This window comes from Denticeps clupeoides, chromosome 6 (assembly GCF_900700375.1).
Source record: "Denticeps clupeoides chromosome 6, fDenClu1.1, whole genome shotgun sequence".
In the NCBI taxonomy this organism is placed as follows: domain Eukaryota; kingdom Metazoa; phylum Chordata; class Actinopteri; order Clupeiformes; family Denticipitidae; genus Denticeps; species Denticeps clupeoides.
In genome coordinates, this window is record NC_041712.1 from 14676173 (window position 1) to 14692374 (window position 16202).

Below are 16202 nucleotides of genomic sequence, written 5' to 3' on the forward strand. Positions count from 1 at the left end.
CATTTCACCTGTATCTGTGTGAGCGTTTCATATGTGTGTGTGCGAGTTTTCAGTAGTAGAAATGCATGCTTGTCAGTTTCATATGTGAATGTGTGTGTGTTTCACATGTGTTTGTGTAACAAAAGTCTGAAATATTTCCTAAATGGCCCCTCATAAACCAATGGTTCTTTGAATAAACCCAAATACATACAGCATACAAATACTAAAACCATTACAACTTCAAGCATTAATATACCAGTAACTTATTACCCTTGAGAATACCAATAGAAGACATCCTGTCTTTATGTGCAACATGCATGTGTTTATGTTTTGAAAGATTATTGAACCTCAAATTGAAAATGGCCTCAACATTACGTCTCGGGCAGAATAATATAATTATAAAATAATGGCAGCAATAATGGCACGATGATGTAAGACTATTTACCCAGCAAAGGCGGCTCTGAGTACACACGTCCCACAAATGAAACCAACAAATCTGCAGAATCTGTCACTGATTACAATATTGCTACATTAGACAACTGTCTTTAAACAAATCGCATTTCATTCCACATTACCACAAAGAATGAGAGAATACAGGTGAACTATTCACTAAGGATTAATACAGATAAAGAGAGAACAAGATGAATCCACATTTAAAGACTTCAGAAGGACTTGGTAAATGATTTCTGGCTAGCACATGAATTGATAATCATGATTTAAGGTGACAGGGAATACATAAATTTAATGTGCAGCTGCCAGCCCGTCGAAATGAAGTACTGACCACCATTAGTCTTAAACCGTGGTACTCTGCACTGGACTATATTTGGTCAGACCATGCATATTTAGCTTGACAGCATGCATTTAAGCAAGGCATTCTTTCAATATGGAACGTGAAAAACTTCAGTGCAGAAGTGAATTAAGAATCAAGAGTGAAGCTTTGGTAGCCAGTCTATGTGTAAGAATGATGTCTCATGCTACATAAACCATTCTTTTGCAATTAGAGCCTGAGGAACACTGGCATTGTCATCCTGAAATATGCCATGATGTCATGGTTCTGATTGTGGGTGGTGTGCCAGTCCGGAGTTTCATGGAGTCGATGTTGTCAGACTAATTTCCTGATTGTATGGACCTGATGTTCAGTGTACAAATACAACCTGTAAAGAACGGCAGTACCAGATCATACCACTGCATCCATGAGCATGTACAGTAGCTACCACGTGTCAGATGTGCCAGATTGCGCCGTCATGGAGGGACGTTGAGAGTACGGTGAAACCAGTCATGGAGCAACTTGAAGGAGCAGGTGAGTCTCGCATTTACTATATGATAACGCCACCGGCATCACGTTCCATTGGACTCGCTTTGAACATGGCAGACGAGACGCTAGAGGTCAGAAAGATGGCTTTTCTATGTGAAGAATTGCAGATCATGCAGACGAGAATGTTCCAAGAATGTTCTTGTCTCAGTCAGCTGACCCGGGACTATGACACTATGCATTAAAGGGTGCATTGCTTCATGCACTTCTTACCCTGAAAACACATTTCCTTTACAATATTTGTGCTTGCTTTTAAATTAATGCAGTTTTTTATGATTAGCCTCAATAAAAATTGGGTTTCTTATGGCAGCACAGCCATAGGAGTTATTGCAGGTTTGAATCCCGAGCTGCCAAGGTACCACTGAGTTGCCAAAATGCAGAGGACACATTTTGCTGTGCTGCAGTGTTTCACAATAACAATCACTTCACTTTCAATTTCACTTTGTATGAAAATGAATGCTAATTTTTAAGTGATTTTGGGTATTGTTTCTTCTAGATTATTTTCTGACCATATCTTTCATCTGTGAATTTTTTGCAGCAAACTAAGTTGTTTTATCTACTCGATATAGGGGCAGTGGTGGCCTAGTGGTTAAGGAAGCGGAGGAAGGAAGAAGGTTGCCAGTTCGAATCCCGAGCCGCCAAGGTAAGGGTGGTGGTTACAAGCGGAGGATACATTTCATTGTGTGCACGTGTGCTGTGCTGTGTATCACAGTGACAATCACTTCACTTTCACTTTCATATGCATAGGCCATCTGAAAAACAGTTACATTGTTTCCACGACCATGACCAGAAGATAGAATCACTGAAATCCCTGCGGCAATTGACTAAAATCTCTAGCCTACCTGCTCCAGGTGGTAGTGCATACGTCTGAGAAAGGCAGTATGGTAGCGCTGAAGTGATTGTTTCAGATAATGCGAAACAGACAATATGTTGCCAGCACCCTAATTAAAGGGAACCGAACAACTTTGTGGCCCCAGTGCCGCTGACCACAGTAATAACCTATAGCGCTATGGGTCATTATCTTCTCCATCAATAACCGCTTGCTGCTTGTTTGCAGAACTCAGGCAGCGTTTTAAAAAAATGACTCACTTAGTCAAGACTGTTCAATAGGCTCATGTCAAACGTGGCACGGCCTAATGAGAACACGAGGCACCATTCTCTGTTGCTTCAAATTTGGGATGAGACACAGATAGCCTGAGCCTCGAACACAAGCGTGGTCAGCTGTACGTGGAACACAAGAGAGATGAATGTGTGTGTCTGGCTCGGCAGACACCAAAGAGGTCCCGAGGGGAAAGAGAACAGAGGAATAGATGGAGGGCGGCGAAAGGATTTCGCTGTTTTTTTTTTATTTTATTATTTTCAATCTTCACCAAAGCAACACATCCACATAGAGTGCAGAATGTGCCAGATCAATAAGACATCTGATCTTGTCCGAGTCCTGATAACCAATTGCCGGCTTTCTGGAGGAGGTCAGATGAGACAGCTGAAGGAACTGAGGAGGTCAGAACGCACGCACCCACACAGGAGACCCCGAACGCATTGGGTACTCACCTTCCGTATGCGTGTTTGCTAAATATTTCTCGACTTCGGGCTTCCAAACGTTACTTTAAACTTGTTTAACTAGCCCCCTATGGGAAATCAGACTGTTTGACCTAGGGCAAGAGAAGTCCACCAACCACCACTTTGTCCTTGAATAAGTTTGAAAAGACTGAAAAGCAGAATTTTCCCTGCAGACATGCGGTACGGTGTGGGTGTTTTGTTCAGGAGCAATTGGTAAGCATAAGGCAAAATACCTTCATATTTTCTCTGCTTCAATAAGTATAACTTCTAGCAACATTTGCCTAATTTTGCGACAGATGGGTGAGTGATTAAAAATAAAAGTCGAACAAATAAGTAGTAGTATCTTCATGGGTGTCTACCAGGATGATGATGTCTTCATCCACCGGAGACAGACTATGGCTGGCTATTGTGGCTATTGTGAAAATTCAACTGAAGACCTGTGGGAGATTTTGGAAGATCTGTACCGAGATCTTAGTCAAAACCATCTGGTAGCACTACGTAGACTGGAGAATCTGTGACGAGGCATTGTTTGAATAACCATTGCTATGCTGTAAATTCTCCTAATATCAGTGAAGTGATCTCCTTAATATTTAGTAACCGTGGAAATGAAAAGTTCTGTCCTTTTGGATAATGCATTTCTACGGCAAGTCAGAGGGTTCCAGGGAAGGGTTCTTTCACTCTAAAGCTAAAGGGGCTAACAGCAGCAACCTCGAGAGGCTCACAAGGCACTAACGGCACCTAAGAAAAGGCACTCTGAGTGCTCGCAACGCCCAACTTAAGGGGCTATCAGTGACCTTAGGGTGCTAACACAAGGGGCTAACAGCGCCATGCTCACTAAGCAGTTCAGAGGTGCCCAGCTAAATCAGCTCTCAGCAGCCGAAGGTGAGATGAGTGCTGCAGCGCACGTCTGTGACGGGGCTCAGCATCCGGATGGCGCCGGGCCGACACAGCTACCCTGCAGTCCATCATTAACTCTGGCAGCGGCTGGGCAGATAAAGGAAGCCTTTTTATTACTCAACAGGCTTTTGAAAAAAAACAGGGGGACACAATCAATGGCGGCCAGGAGGAAGCAGCGGACAATCAATGCGACTCCAGGTCCCCGTCTCGATAGCCTTCAGAGGAGAGACAGTTTCCCTGGGTGCTGGTTAAAAGTGTCCAGAGAGGTAGATAGGGGGGAAAGGTTATGTATTTTTTAAAATCCTTTCCCCCTCATCATTAAAAGTAAACATTCTCAGCAAAAAGGGGGACACAAAAACAAGCGTCTCCCGATCTCCTTCCTCTGAGAAGCAGCACAAACACGGCACAGACTTTTTAAACCCTCTTCCGTTTATTCCCCCTCATCAGCCTGACTCTGACATCGCAATATTGCCTGGGGCTTGGCTGCCCCCGCCCTTCCTTACTGTATCCCACTCTAATAAGGGCCATTTTAAACAGCAGCGCAGCGCATCCCAGACTCGACATACACCTACTTAACAGAATATGACGGGGTCAGAGCCAAAAGCTGCAATTATAGGGGTTTAGGCTGATAAAGTATACACACACATCGACCATAACATTATCGCTATCAAAGCAGCCATGAACTATTGACATCTGGCACCAAGCTGTCGGTTGCCAGTTGGGGTGCAGCATGGGTGCCATGACTGGTTCTGACCCCACACACAATAGATTATGACGCACTGTGTGTTGGACCATTTTTGGTAAATCCTGAGCACTGCAGAAAGGGAAAGCTATGCTATGACCAAGCTACCTTGCCGCCACAATTTTTGCCACTCAAATCCTTACACTTCCAACACGTCAACTTTAAGGACAAATTATGTCTAATATATCCCACCCACTATTAGGAGAAAGAATCTATGTAATTCACTTCACATGCCTGTAATGTTATGGCTGATCAGTCTATATTCATATTTTAATCCATACATAATTACATGGATAAATGTATGAACTTCAATTTGCCATCTGAATTGTGAAAATTGATCCATTATTATCATCTCCTGCTGTAGCCTAGCAGCATACTGTACTTCTCGCAAGGAAAGACTGACTGTGTCTTCCATTAGCTTTGTGATGAAATCACAGCGTCCCGGTGTGTCTTGTCTTGTTCTCTCCATCAGACATTTTAATCTCTCAAAAGCTCGTGTCTTTAAACCGCCGCATCCCCTCCTGATCTTTCCCGGTGTCTGTAGTGCAGAAGACACCGAGGTGTCAGAGCGGAAGAAGACAGACAGCTCAGACTCAGGCTGAAATAATAAGGTGGGTTTTAAGAGAAGAGACAATAAAGGCCTCCTCCAGCCGTGGCCTGCACCGTGTTTCAGGGACTCAAACAAAGATATTGCACAATAATCACCACTCCCAGAGAAACAGCATCCATTACATGTTTATGCCGACGCGCTGCCCTTGTTGCAAATTGTAAAGGCGGGTCGACTGGACGCAGGCGGCTAAACACCGTGGCCATAAAACCAAATCAAGTTATAAAGTCACTTTCGCAGGCTGGCCCGTTTTTATATTGATTCACTTTATTGTGGTCTTGGAAGAGCGCTGTGAAAGTATCTGATTAGATGGAGCTTTTATCCGCCCGTTACAGTCTGTTTATGACACATCAGATGCTATTTGCAGATGCTATTCAGATGTTCTAAAGTAATGAAATAACAATGGCACTTCTGGGATTTCACCCTCCGAGTGTCTGACAGCCTTCATCCAGCACAAGCAAATCAAGAAACTCAATCATCTTGTTCTTTCTTCGGTTCTGTCTCTGTCCGCTGTCAGGGACATGACGTGTCAGGTTATCTAACACATTTTCCAGCATCCTGATCTAGACAAGAGGCATAACTGAGAGGCCGGTGTCCCTCTTTGTTATCTTTTTCTCTTTGTGCATATTCATGGTCGCAGGTTGAGCAGAACGTATCGGTGTCACGCATTCAGAATACAAAACCATGAATCTTGGTTCAGGCCATGTTGCATTTTACAAGGCAATGTTTGGAAAGAAGTTTGCTTTTGGTAAAATAATTCAGTACCTGCTGTGATGTTAACATTTTGAATCTGCTTTGTGCACTCGAGTGTGTGTGCATGTCAACAAAAACCAATATTCATGGGAATATTTTATTCATGTTGATGCCAATATGCCAGTTGCCAACTGTAGTTTATTAGCTGGGCAGTCAGTTATTTTGAAGTAAATCAGTTAGTCCCACATGGGACTCCCCTTGTCATATACTTTTTGACTGCAACTCTACTATCACTTTTAATTAGTTAGACCTTTAATTAGACCTGAGTGCTTGAAGGTGATGTGACTGGTTACAAGGGTGCACCCTTGACAAATTCACCTCCCAGAGGTATGTCCACTGTGTGTCAAATGAAAAAATGAAAACTTTGTGGTGTAAATCTCTATCAGAAACTGGATGAAGGTGGCAGTGAGGTAGCCTTGAGCAAGACAATGTCCCACAGTGTTCCCCTGGGCGCAGTTCATACCTCCCCACTGCTTTTTCAAAGGGTGGATGGACTGCAGAAAACGCTGTGACACAATGACGAATAATCATTTTCACTCAAAGATCAATAAATCCATTCAACGCTGGGCATTTGCACCACAGACAGCTATGGAACTCAGATTTGCTTCATATTACTGATTCATGCAATGTTCATTAAAGAAGGCTGAGGCAGAACTTGTTGCTCTGAGATCAATTTCCTTTATCGTAGCCCTGTATTATATCCAAGTGAATAAAAAAAGGAAGTCTGAGAGAACATGAGAGATAAAAAGCTTCAAACATTCAATAACAAGAGAAGAAGCCAGAAGAAAACTGCAGTGGAACTATTGCCAACCAGGAAAAGAAGTGAAGCTGACAGAGACAGACATGAAGAAACAAGCGAACGTTATTGCCATAGTGTACTTCGACCTTGAAGAAGGCTTTTAACGTGGAAAAAAGTGGTTTCAAACCTCAAAGAACTACAGTTTACTTTTCCGAGTCTTTTTTCACCTCTATCTTGACACTTTTGACAAAGGATGCAAAGTGTGAGGCATTCCAGACAGTTCCCCTTTGAAATTCCCAAGACTTTGAGGGACACATTTAAAAAAAAAACATAAAAATATATTTTATGCTGACTTCTCACAATGTGTGAAGAAAAATTAAATTACTGGAAAAAAAAACACAACAAGCCTACATACTTCAGGACCTGAATAAAGTAATACATCATAAGTAAAAATGCTGAACCAGGGATCTCCACTCACACATCATTTTGTTTAAAAAAAATCTTGAGAAAATGTGCAGGAATCTCGATTGGATGAATTGAGTGCACTGAGACTATCGGAAAATAAATCAATATGTGATTTGCTGCAGCGGAATGGTAAAGAATATCAGGTCAACGGAAAAGAGAAACAGGACGATATGAGGTGACAGGCAGACACAGCCTGGATAGAAAGGAGGGAACAAGATGACACAGAGCCTTGGCTGGATGGAGACAGAAATGTGCAAGCTGACAGAGAAATGAAGAAAAATCATACGGACACAGAGCATAAGTGGTGGGAAAAAATGGAAGAAAATTGAGTCAAGATGTGTAAGAGAACCAAAGATAGCTGAGGAGGTAGAAAATGGGGGAAGTCAAGAAGAGAGGAGAGAGAGAGAGAAATGGGGGGTCAGATGAGAAATATAGAGGATGTAATGAATTAAGGAAAGGAGAGCTGTGGAACACGGTGGAATTGTTCTCTGCTGTCGGATAAACTATGGCCTTTCGAGACAGCGTACACCTCAGTAAAGACCCACTACCCGATTTGAGTCCTAACCTCAGAGAGTGAGCGCTGCAGTTCTGCCTGTGTGCAGTAGGGGGCAGAATGGGCCCAGGCACCCAGTGGAAAGGTGAAAATGGCAGAACAGCATGTAACCTCTCAGACACGGCGGTAGCGGGAAATTACATGAAATGAAAAGGATAGATTAAACTTTTTTAATGCAGCCGTGAGCAGGCTAATAAACACTTATTCTGAAAAACAAATCTCACAAAATTGGGACAGAAAAGTTTGAAAGGACCGAATAATAGACATCATTAAAAAACGCATATCACCATTCGTGAGTCATGTTTAGCAAAACCTAAGCCATGTTCACATCAAAAATGTTTCCTTTTCTGCTGGTCAAACTACAGGCTGCAGCTTTAGAAGCAAAAAAATAAAAAAACGATTTGAGCACTTTGAACCTCAACCTTAAAAAAAAAAAAACAAGAAAACAGGAACAAAGGCCTAAGACATGTCATTATCTAATCTCCCTCTGAATGGCTCCCAGTCCAATCCCTCCAACGCGAGCGCTCTTCGGCATATCCAGCATCCGGAACAATGGTATTTCTACCCTTATCTCCTGTCCGGAACACGGGAATTAAAAATATCTCTGTGCATGATTAATTTAGGCCCTGTGAGTCAAACTAAAAAGCCGGCATTTTAATGAGGGAGGTGGATTTGTGCTCTCCCTCTGTCTTTTATAACATTGATGCATTACGTGCATAATTGTTCCTCTTGAGAAATAGGTTAGTGTGGAGAAGTGGATGAGGGAGAGTGAGGGAGATAAAGAGAGGTTTAAAAAAGCAACAAAAATAGATAATTTAACTTAATTTGCTTAAGCAAATTAATCAAATTCAAAGCCTGTTCTAAGCACTCAGCACCTGAGTATGAATTATACAAACAATCTGGGAAGAGGCTGGAGGGCGTTTGGGTGGGGTGGCGGAGTGGAGGGATATTTAGGACAGGGAGGTGGAGGGGTTTTTCTTTATTGCCCCCAGTGCAAAAACAATGTCGTTAAGAAGTTTTCAAGCGCCACCGCTGTTAATTACAGACAATGGGCTCATTTGCTGCTTTAACCTCTCTCCCCCAGCGCCAGGATCACCGCAGAGCCTCAGTTAAGCCAAAGTTAATGCACACAGCATTACAGCAACAAGAACATGTGCATGACACGAGAGACTTGGTGTGCCAGGCTCAGTTTTGCTGGGTTTAAATAACTTTGCCCTGCTGATGAATCATGGGAGTTCAAGTAGCGCTGTTAAAAGCTCTATTGATTTCATCTGCAGAAGGATACAGCCCGCTGTATCATAAACAGATGGACTCTTTTTATGAATGATGCCTAATGAATTTCATTACTTCCCAAGGAAGGGCTCCATTGGGCAAGATATTCAGTCCTCCCCTGACTAATATCTATTTTGAGGCTTCTTCTTGAACGCTATTGATTTTCAGCCAAAGACATTTTAATCAGGCAGAGGAGATGTGCTCGGCGAGTCCTCGTCAAGCTTTTTCCTTCTTGAGTCGGGTACGGAATCCAAATTTGGAAACTGGATAACAGAAATACAAGATGATGAGCTCCACAGAACGCATTACCACAGAATGTTCCTGGCCATGTGGTGGTTCGTGTAGTCCAAAATAACACTGGTGGTTTGCAGTCTGGACACCGGAGGACACTGTGTACCCAAATTGCCAGGTGTGCACTGAAAATGTATGCTGGGACAAAAAAAAAAAAAAAAAACCAGATGATATAAAAGGCCCTCACAGAAATAATGCACTTAGGGAGAGCACAGAGCATCCATATGATGTATGACTCTCGGTGACATCGGTCGACAGGCTTTTCCTCAAACGTGGAAGAGGTTTAGTTGCACCCAGAATGGTATATTTTACCACTGGACTTGTTTTCTGTTCACGGTTGGAGTTTAAATATTAGTTTTTGATATGATGCAGCACAAGAGGTTATACAGAAATAAACAATATGGGGAGGCAAAGCTAAGGAAAAAGACTTACACATACACATGTAGACAAACACAAATGTAAAAACTACATATATGCAATAAAACTAGTCTTAGACTTGACCCAACTTGACCTTATTTTATGGTAAATTAGAATGACCTAAAGAGAACCAGCAAATCGTCCTCACTGACACTGATGATTTGAGCATGCACACATGCAGAGTCAGGATGAAGAGACTTTTTCCAGAACACAATCCTCATTAGGAATTTCAAACAGCAGCAGAGCTGCAAAAGAACAAGTCCAAGCGACACAGCGAGCCCAGCTGAGAACGGCTGCACCACTCAATTCCTTTGTCATTTAAACACAGAGAGCAGAAGAATAAGGTGAGTGTATATCAAAGTTGAACTGGCTAAATATGCAGCATCCATTGTGCAGCCACGGTAGGCTGAGCCAGCCCGTCTTTGTGGTAAATGAGAGTCATTATGAAGGAAAATAAAAGAATCTGCAAGAATATGGGGCGAATCTGAGAATGTACGTGACACCCAGCATAATGGAGGCCGAGGTGTGATGTGCTGCAGAACAGCGTGCTACTCGTGTGTTTGCCAGCGACTCTGGGGGAGACACCAGAGGTCTATTGTCTCACCTGGATCCACTTGTCAGGGATAGCCATGGCCAAGCGGTAGTCAAAGCCAAGGCCTCCTGCTGCAATGGGCCTGCAGAGTCCGGGCATTCCTGAAACATCCTAAAAAACACAGGGAACGTAGAGGACAAAAGTTTAGGGTAAAATATATACGGTTTTATAATAAGAATACAAAAATAAAATATTAGAACAATAAAATGCAAAATAATACTATTACTATTATTACTAATCAATACAGTAATTGTACAGTTAATGCACTTACAAATATATTGAGTACGGTTAATCCTAATTTATTTTACATTGATATTTAAGGCATTAAGCATAAGTCCTTGTCCCCCTGGAGACACTCAGAGTTAAGTCCCTTGCTCAGGGACACAATGGTAGTAAGTGGTGTTTGAACCAACCAGTGCCTCTGTCGTCTGGGTCATAGGTGAGTGTCCAAACCACTAGGTTACTAGCTTCTTATGTGTTGTATTGCTTGCATTCTTATTATTCTACAAACAATGAACTATAAATACTGCTCAGCCATAACAATGTGACCACGGTTAAATGAAGTGAATAACATTGATTATCTCATTTCAGTGGCAGCTGGCAGTGGGTGGGATGTATTAGGCAGTAAGTGAACATTTTGTCCTTGAATTTGATGTGTTGGAAGCAGAAAAATTGCAAGCATATGGATTTGAGCAACTTTGGTAGAGGCAAAATTGGGCTTGGCAGGAACTCAATAAAGTACTTCCAGTGTAAGACCTTTGTTTTTGAAACCCATATGGTATAGTTTTAACCCTATACCGAGCGTTTTCTGCGCTGAAATCGAAGTTGTTTTCTTGTGGCATTAAAAATCTCTGGAGAGATTATCTCTGAAGTTGATTAATGAGCTGTACTCTCATTTCTCTTTAGTAGATTCACACTGTATATTACATTTAGCCTGGATGAGCATATGGGTATACATTTAAAATTTGCTGCCCGTACCGCCACTCCACCACCCTGTTCAAATAAAAGAAAAAGATGGTCACAAATATAAAAACGCTAACAGCTTCTTCCAGATTGTCAGTCCATACGTTTCTGGTTAATGAGATGAGAGTGACAGAGGAAATTGAAACACTTTGGACTTGACAGCAAGGAAAGAATAAGGGAGTAGAAAAAAAAGAAAAGCATTCATTATGCTCTGACTGTAGGCGAAGGTGCCACCATCTTCAGTAAGAAGTGTTAAGTGCATTCTAACCACGAAGGAGAAAAGAAAAGAAAAGAAAGAAAAGATCTTGACATGAACCTGACCCTGCAGGGACAGCCGACGGGAAGAGCACTGGCGTTGGGAGCAGCCTGGTGGTCTCCTTGCAACTTTTAGGTCCTAATTACCCCATAATCACCTGCGTTCCATTAACTTGGCCAATCCATTATCACCTTTTAGGGTGTTAATGGTTTAAATAAATGCAAAGGAGAGAAAAACTGAAAAGAAGGCTAGACCAAAAAAAAAAATCAAATGCAATTTCCATTTTCAAAAGAAGCAAAGAAAAGGGGAAATAGGAAACATAATTGGCCTAAAATAGAACCAATGGAAAGAAGAGAGAGTGTTTTTTTTTTTTTTTAGGAAGGGGGGGTTGAACTTAGAAACCTAAGCAATACCGACAGGCTAATTAGAGATGTGTGGTGTCAGGAACATCTATCGTTCCTGCTGTTTCTGAAGAAATCATCACGCTGAACAGACGGGCTCAGTTGTAATCAATAAAAAGTCGTATGCAGACCGACAGGACAAAAGTTTTAACAAATAACGAGGTGTGGAGCAAAACGAGTTCCACCATATCAAGTTCAAGTTAAAGTTGAGCTCTATTGTTATTTCAGCTACAAAACACGTTAGACTGAACATAGTGAAACGAAACAATATTTCGTAACCCGGTGCTCCGGAACCTGGTGCAATACGTAACATTAAAACAAAGTTACATAAAGTGGCTACATAAGTGCAAACATGGGACAAGACAGGTGGTGCAAGAATAACAGAATAAGAATATAGTAAACAGTAAAACAAGTCATGAAGGTGCATATGTACACTCTCTTAATTCAGCCATGGTTGCTGCACTATATTCTTCATTCACTTTTATTTCATAATAACTTAATTTATCTGTATTATTAAACTGTTTGCATGTATTAAACTACTATTTTTTATTGTTTTATTCTTCATTATGAAATATTGTATTCTCTGAACAGAGGACCAACTAACTTACTGTGCTGAAATATGTGGCCGATGATGCTGAGTGCAATGGTGCTGTTTAATTATTGTATAACACATATTGTCTGTATTCTATTCAAATCTTTTAGATAAGTGTTTATTGCAGTAATAAAACCAAGGACAAACAAATAATACATCTAAGAGAGCTTTCACTCAAAAATCATAAAAATGTATTTACATTTTAAAAAATACATTTCCTGACACTTTACCCACCTCAGCAATGGTGATACATTCCGGGTAGAGAGTGTGCAGGAGGTGATTGGACAGCATCAGGTGAATGAGAGCATCCTCATTTATGTGCATACCAAAGTAGTCACTGTAACTTCCTGAAAATGACATGCCTAGAGAGGACACCAACATTTTTTTTCATTAATATTGAAATTTACAACCAAAAAAATTTATGTGTGTGTGACTCTCTAGCTATCGACATGCATAAGTATGAAGGAAATAAATAGAAAAGCATAGAGCTGTTTAAATGGGATTTCCAAAGCCGTCTGTCTGATTTATTATGTGTCATGAATGTCTCTAAAGTATTTTGTCTTTCAAATCAGCTACAATTTACAAAAGGAATTGTGACTCATCTGACCAGGCGGCCATCATGCATTCTCCGCTCATGTGACCATTGCAGGCCTTTTTTTGTGGACAGCGATCATGTGAAGAAGATCACATCAAAGTACAATTACCAACGCCGTGATGGTGGTAGAGCATGGATGTAACACCGTCAAACCGGAAGCCATCAAAGCGGTACTCTTCCATCCACCAGCGTAGGTTGGAAAGTAGGAAGCGTGAGACCTCCCAGCTAGCAGATATAACACAGAGGAGAACTCATTAACAGCTACTAACAGGATGATTCAGTAACTCCTTTTATAGGTGACATTATCATACAGTAAACACAAACAACAAGCATGCACACACACACACACTCACACACACACACACACACACACACACACTGTGAGGCTGATAATAGGTGCAATGATAAACATGAACAAAATCATAGTTATGATTATTGTGACCATCACGTGACATGCTGGACATCAGGTCTGTCACTAAGAAATCCACTATCATTTCTTATACAGTAATGTTATTTCAAGAATGACCAATCTTGAGTGTTTCCTGTTGAGACACTTGCCTTTAACCAATGACCGTAACTTGAGTGTTTCCTGTTGAGACACTTGCCTTTAACCAATAGCAGTCTGGATTAATCATCCAAGTGATTTTTCCTCTCAGATTTGACATTTTGTGTACAGATGGGACTGGGACAGGATTTATATGAAATAGTTGATGATGATAGCTAGCCCCTCCCACTCCATCTCATGTGAATCAAAACCATTCTCATCTCATCCTTATATGCACCAAAACTTTCACCAGTTTACAAAAATGTTGCTTTTATAAATGCCTCAAGGAACCCAACTGACCTAAATCCGACATAATTATTCAACTTGTTAAAATTTATTGGGATCATAAAATACTAAATTGACTTATTACTAGAGGTGTGATCCTTCACTGGTCTCACGGTTCGATTCAGTCGCGATTATCTATGCCTCGATTATCTATGCATCATGATGCATCCCATCAATTTTTCTACATTACTTTAAACAATTCAAAACCTATACTTTTCATAATTGTGTTGTGTGGCATTTCTGGCCTCTGACATAGTTCTGTAAATTTCATAAAAATTCCATGTGACAATTTAGATTAGTTGTTTCAGAAGACTGTGTTATTTTTGAGTCAGATTTGTGTTTTTTTGTAGCATTTAAAGTCTGAAACAATGGAATAAATTGAGTGTTTCTTATGAGGCATAAAAGTGCAGCTGTGGTCACAGACAAAAGGCAAGGACATCATTCGTGATAAAAACACATTTTAATGCTCCAGAAAACATTAAACAGTGGCTCAAATGGGTTTAATTTCCTACGAAAGTGTTGTTCCTCCATAAAGTTGTGTGTGCAACCATACACATGTTTAACACTAGTGCAAGACTCACTTCAGATTTAATTAGCATTATTCTCATTCTCATCAACATGGCTGTATAGTTGTAAATTTAAACCATCTAACATGGTTTCCGTCCAATCAAGTCGTTAGTACAGAGTCAGCATGATGCTGAAAAAAGAACAATCTGTAACATTCCTGCAACATTCCCTGTAAATAGTGCCAGTAAAGTAAGTAAGGTTGATAGTAAGGTGTGTAGTAATGTAGCTAGACCGAGTGTGCTGGACAACTGACTGCCTACCAGGCTGTTTTTATTCATTTACAAATTTCCTTTGGGGACTAATAAGGGATTATCTTATCTTAAAGTAAGTTGCAAGTAAGGATTTTACAATGAGATTTTGTATTGAGGATGGGAGAGTTCTGTAAGGTGTAAAGTCTTCCCCATCACATCCCAAAGATTCTAAAATTGTTATGCTCTGATGGCCAGTCCAAGTGTATAAAAAAAGGGACAAAATTATAGCAGAACAACACACCCTAGTTGTCCTAGCTGGTATGGAAGTGTACTCGTAAGGAAGGGTTATGGTTTCAAATCCCGAACTGTCAAAGTTCTACTGAGGTGCTCTTGATCAAGGTACAGTCCCCACACACTGTGTTCAACAATCATACTTTGTATTGTATATACAGTATGTCATTGATGGAACAGCCTGGGCATTCAGTATATTTAGGGCACAACATTTTATTGCCACATATTGTTGCTAAACACAAACCTGGCCAAACCTGACCAGATCATAACATAACCTCCACTGGCGTGTACAGAAGATACTATGCATGATGGGTACTTAATCTCCTTTCTTTCATACCCTTATAGGACCATTAGGGTAAATCTGGACTTATGAGACCACATTACCTTTTTCCATTTCCATTTTCCAATCTGTGAGCTCCCGAATTGATTTTTTAAAAAATAATTACTCTCACTGACAAGTGGCTTTCTAATGACCACACAGCTGTTTAGTCCCACTGCTCTTGTCGCATCATACTCTTAATATCACTATTTAACAGAGCTGTGAATTCACATTTTCATTTTCTACAGGTTGATTAAACTGAGCAAAGGGGGAATATTCCACATAGTTTTATCACAGAGATCAGCTTTCCAAACGTGTCTTGAAATGTTAAAACATAGTGTTGTCTTTGTTTTTTTCCCCGACCCCAGATAGACAACTACACTGCACTACATTGGATCTGTAATTTTTGCACCCCACCCCATCTTAAAAAAGACATGGGAAGCCCCACTGTGAACAAACATGGTACGAAACGTAGAGAAAAAGCCAGACCAAGCAGCGAAGAAAGTACCATCATAAATTTAAGATGAGCCCAACTACAGAAGACCTTCTTGTCCTCTGGCACCTGCTCAAGGATGCATCATTGAGTTGACGTCCATCCAAACGCTGAACCAACCTTCAAGCTGCACTCTCCCCCATCCTCCAAGGTCAATGCTTGGTGTGAAAGCACAATTCAGTGATGGATAAGAGCACAAGCTCCCACCTTTAAATGCTAAACGTGTCTTGGGTTTAAGACTGCCAGAAGAGCGGTTTGAGCATTCTTTCCACCCACGGATGAACTGATTACGCAGTGGAGGGCTGTTACGAGTGGTTAGTAGGCGTTCCAGAACAAGCTCTCATAGGAGGGGTTCTCATAAGAGCACACGGTATGGGTGCTAGAGATCTAAGATTTGTAACAACATAATGACAGCACTCAAGCACAAGCAGAACAGCAGCCCTCAGGCAAGGACCTGTGCATGTACATTATTATTATGATCACTGATGAAGCCACGGGCATACGTAAGCAGAATATATGCAGTGTG

At 41.1% G+C, this 16202-nt stretch overlaps 1 protein-coding gene across 2 annotated transcripts in view; it reads right to left on the minus strand.

Moving 5' to 3' along the window:
- Nucleotides 1-16202, minus strand: part of gbe1a (glucan (1,4-alpha-), branching enzyme 1a) — a 131263-nt gene that overhangs the window by 47856 nt on the left and 67205 nt on the right. For both annotated transcript variants that reach the window (XM_028983895.1, XM_028983894.1), the window contains exons 8-10: nt 13096-13211; nt 12626-12753; nt 10192-10290 (exon numbers count right to left, since the gene is read on the minus strand). In XM_028983895.1, coding sequence (XP_028839728.1) covers nt 10192-10290; nt 12626-12753; nt 13096-13211 — 343 coding nt within the window. The remainder of the gene's footprint in view (nt 1-10191; nt 10291-12625; nt 12754-13095; nt 13212-16202) is intronic.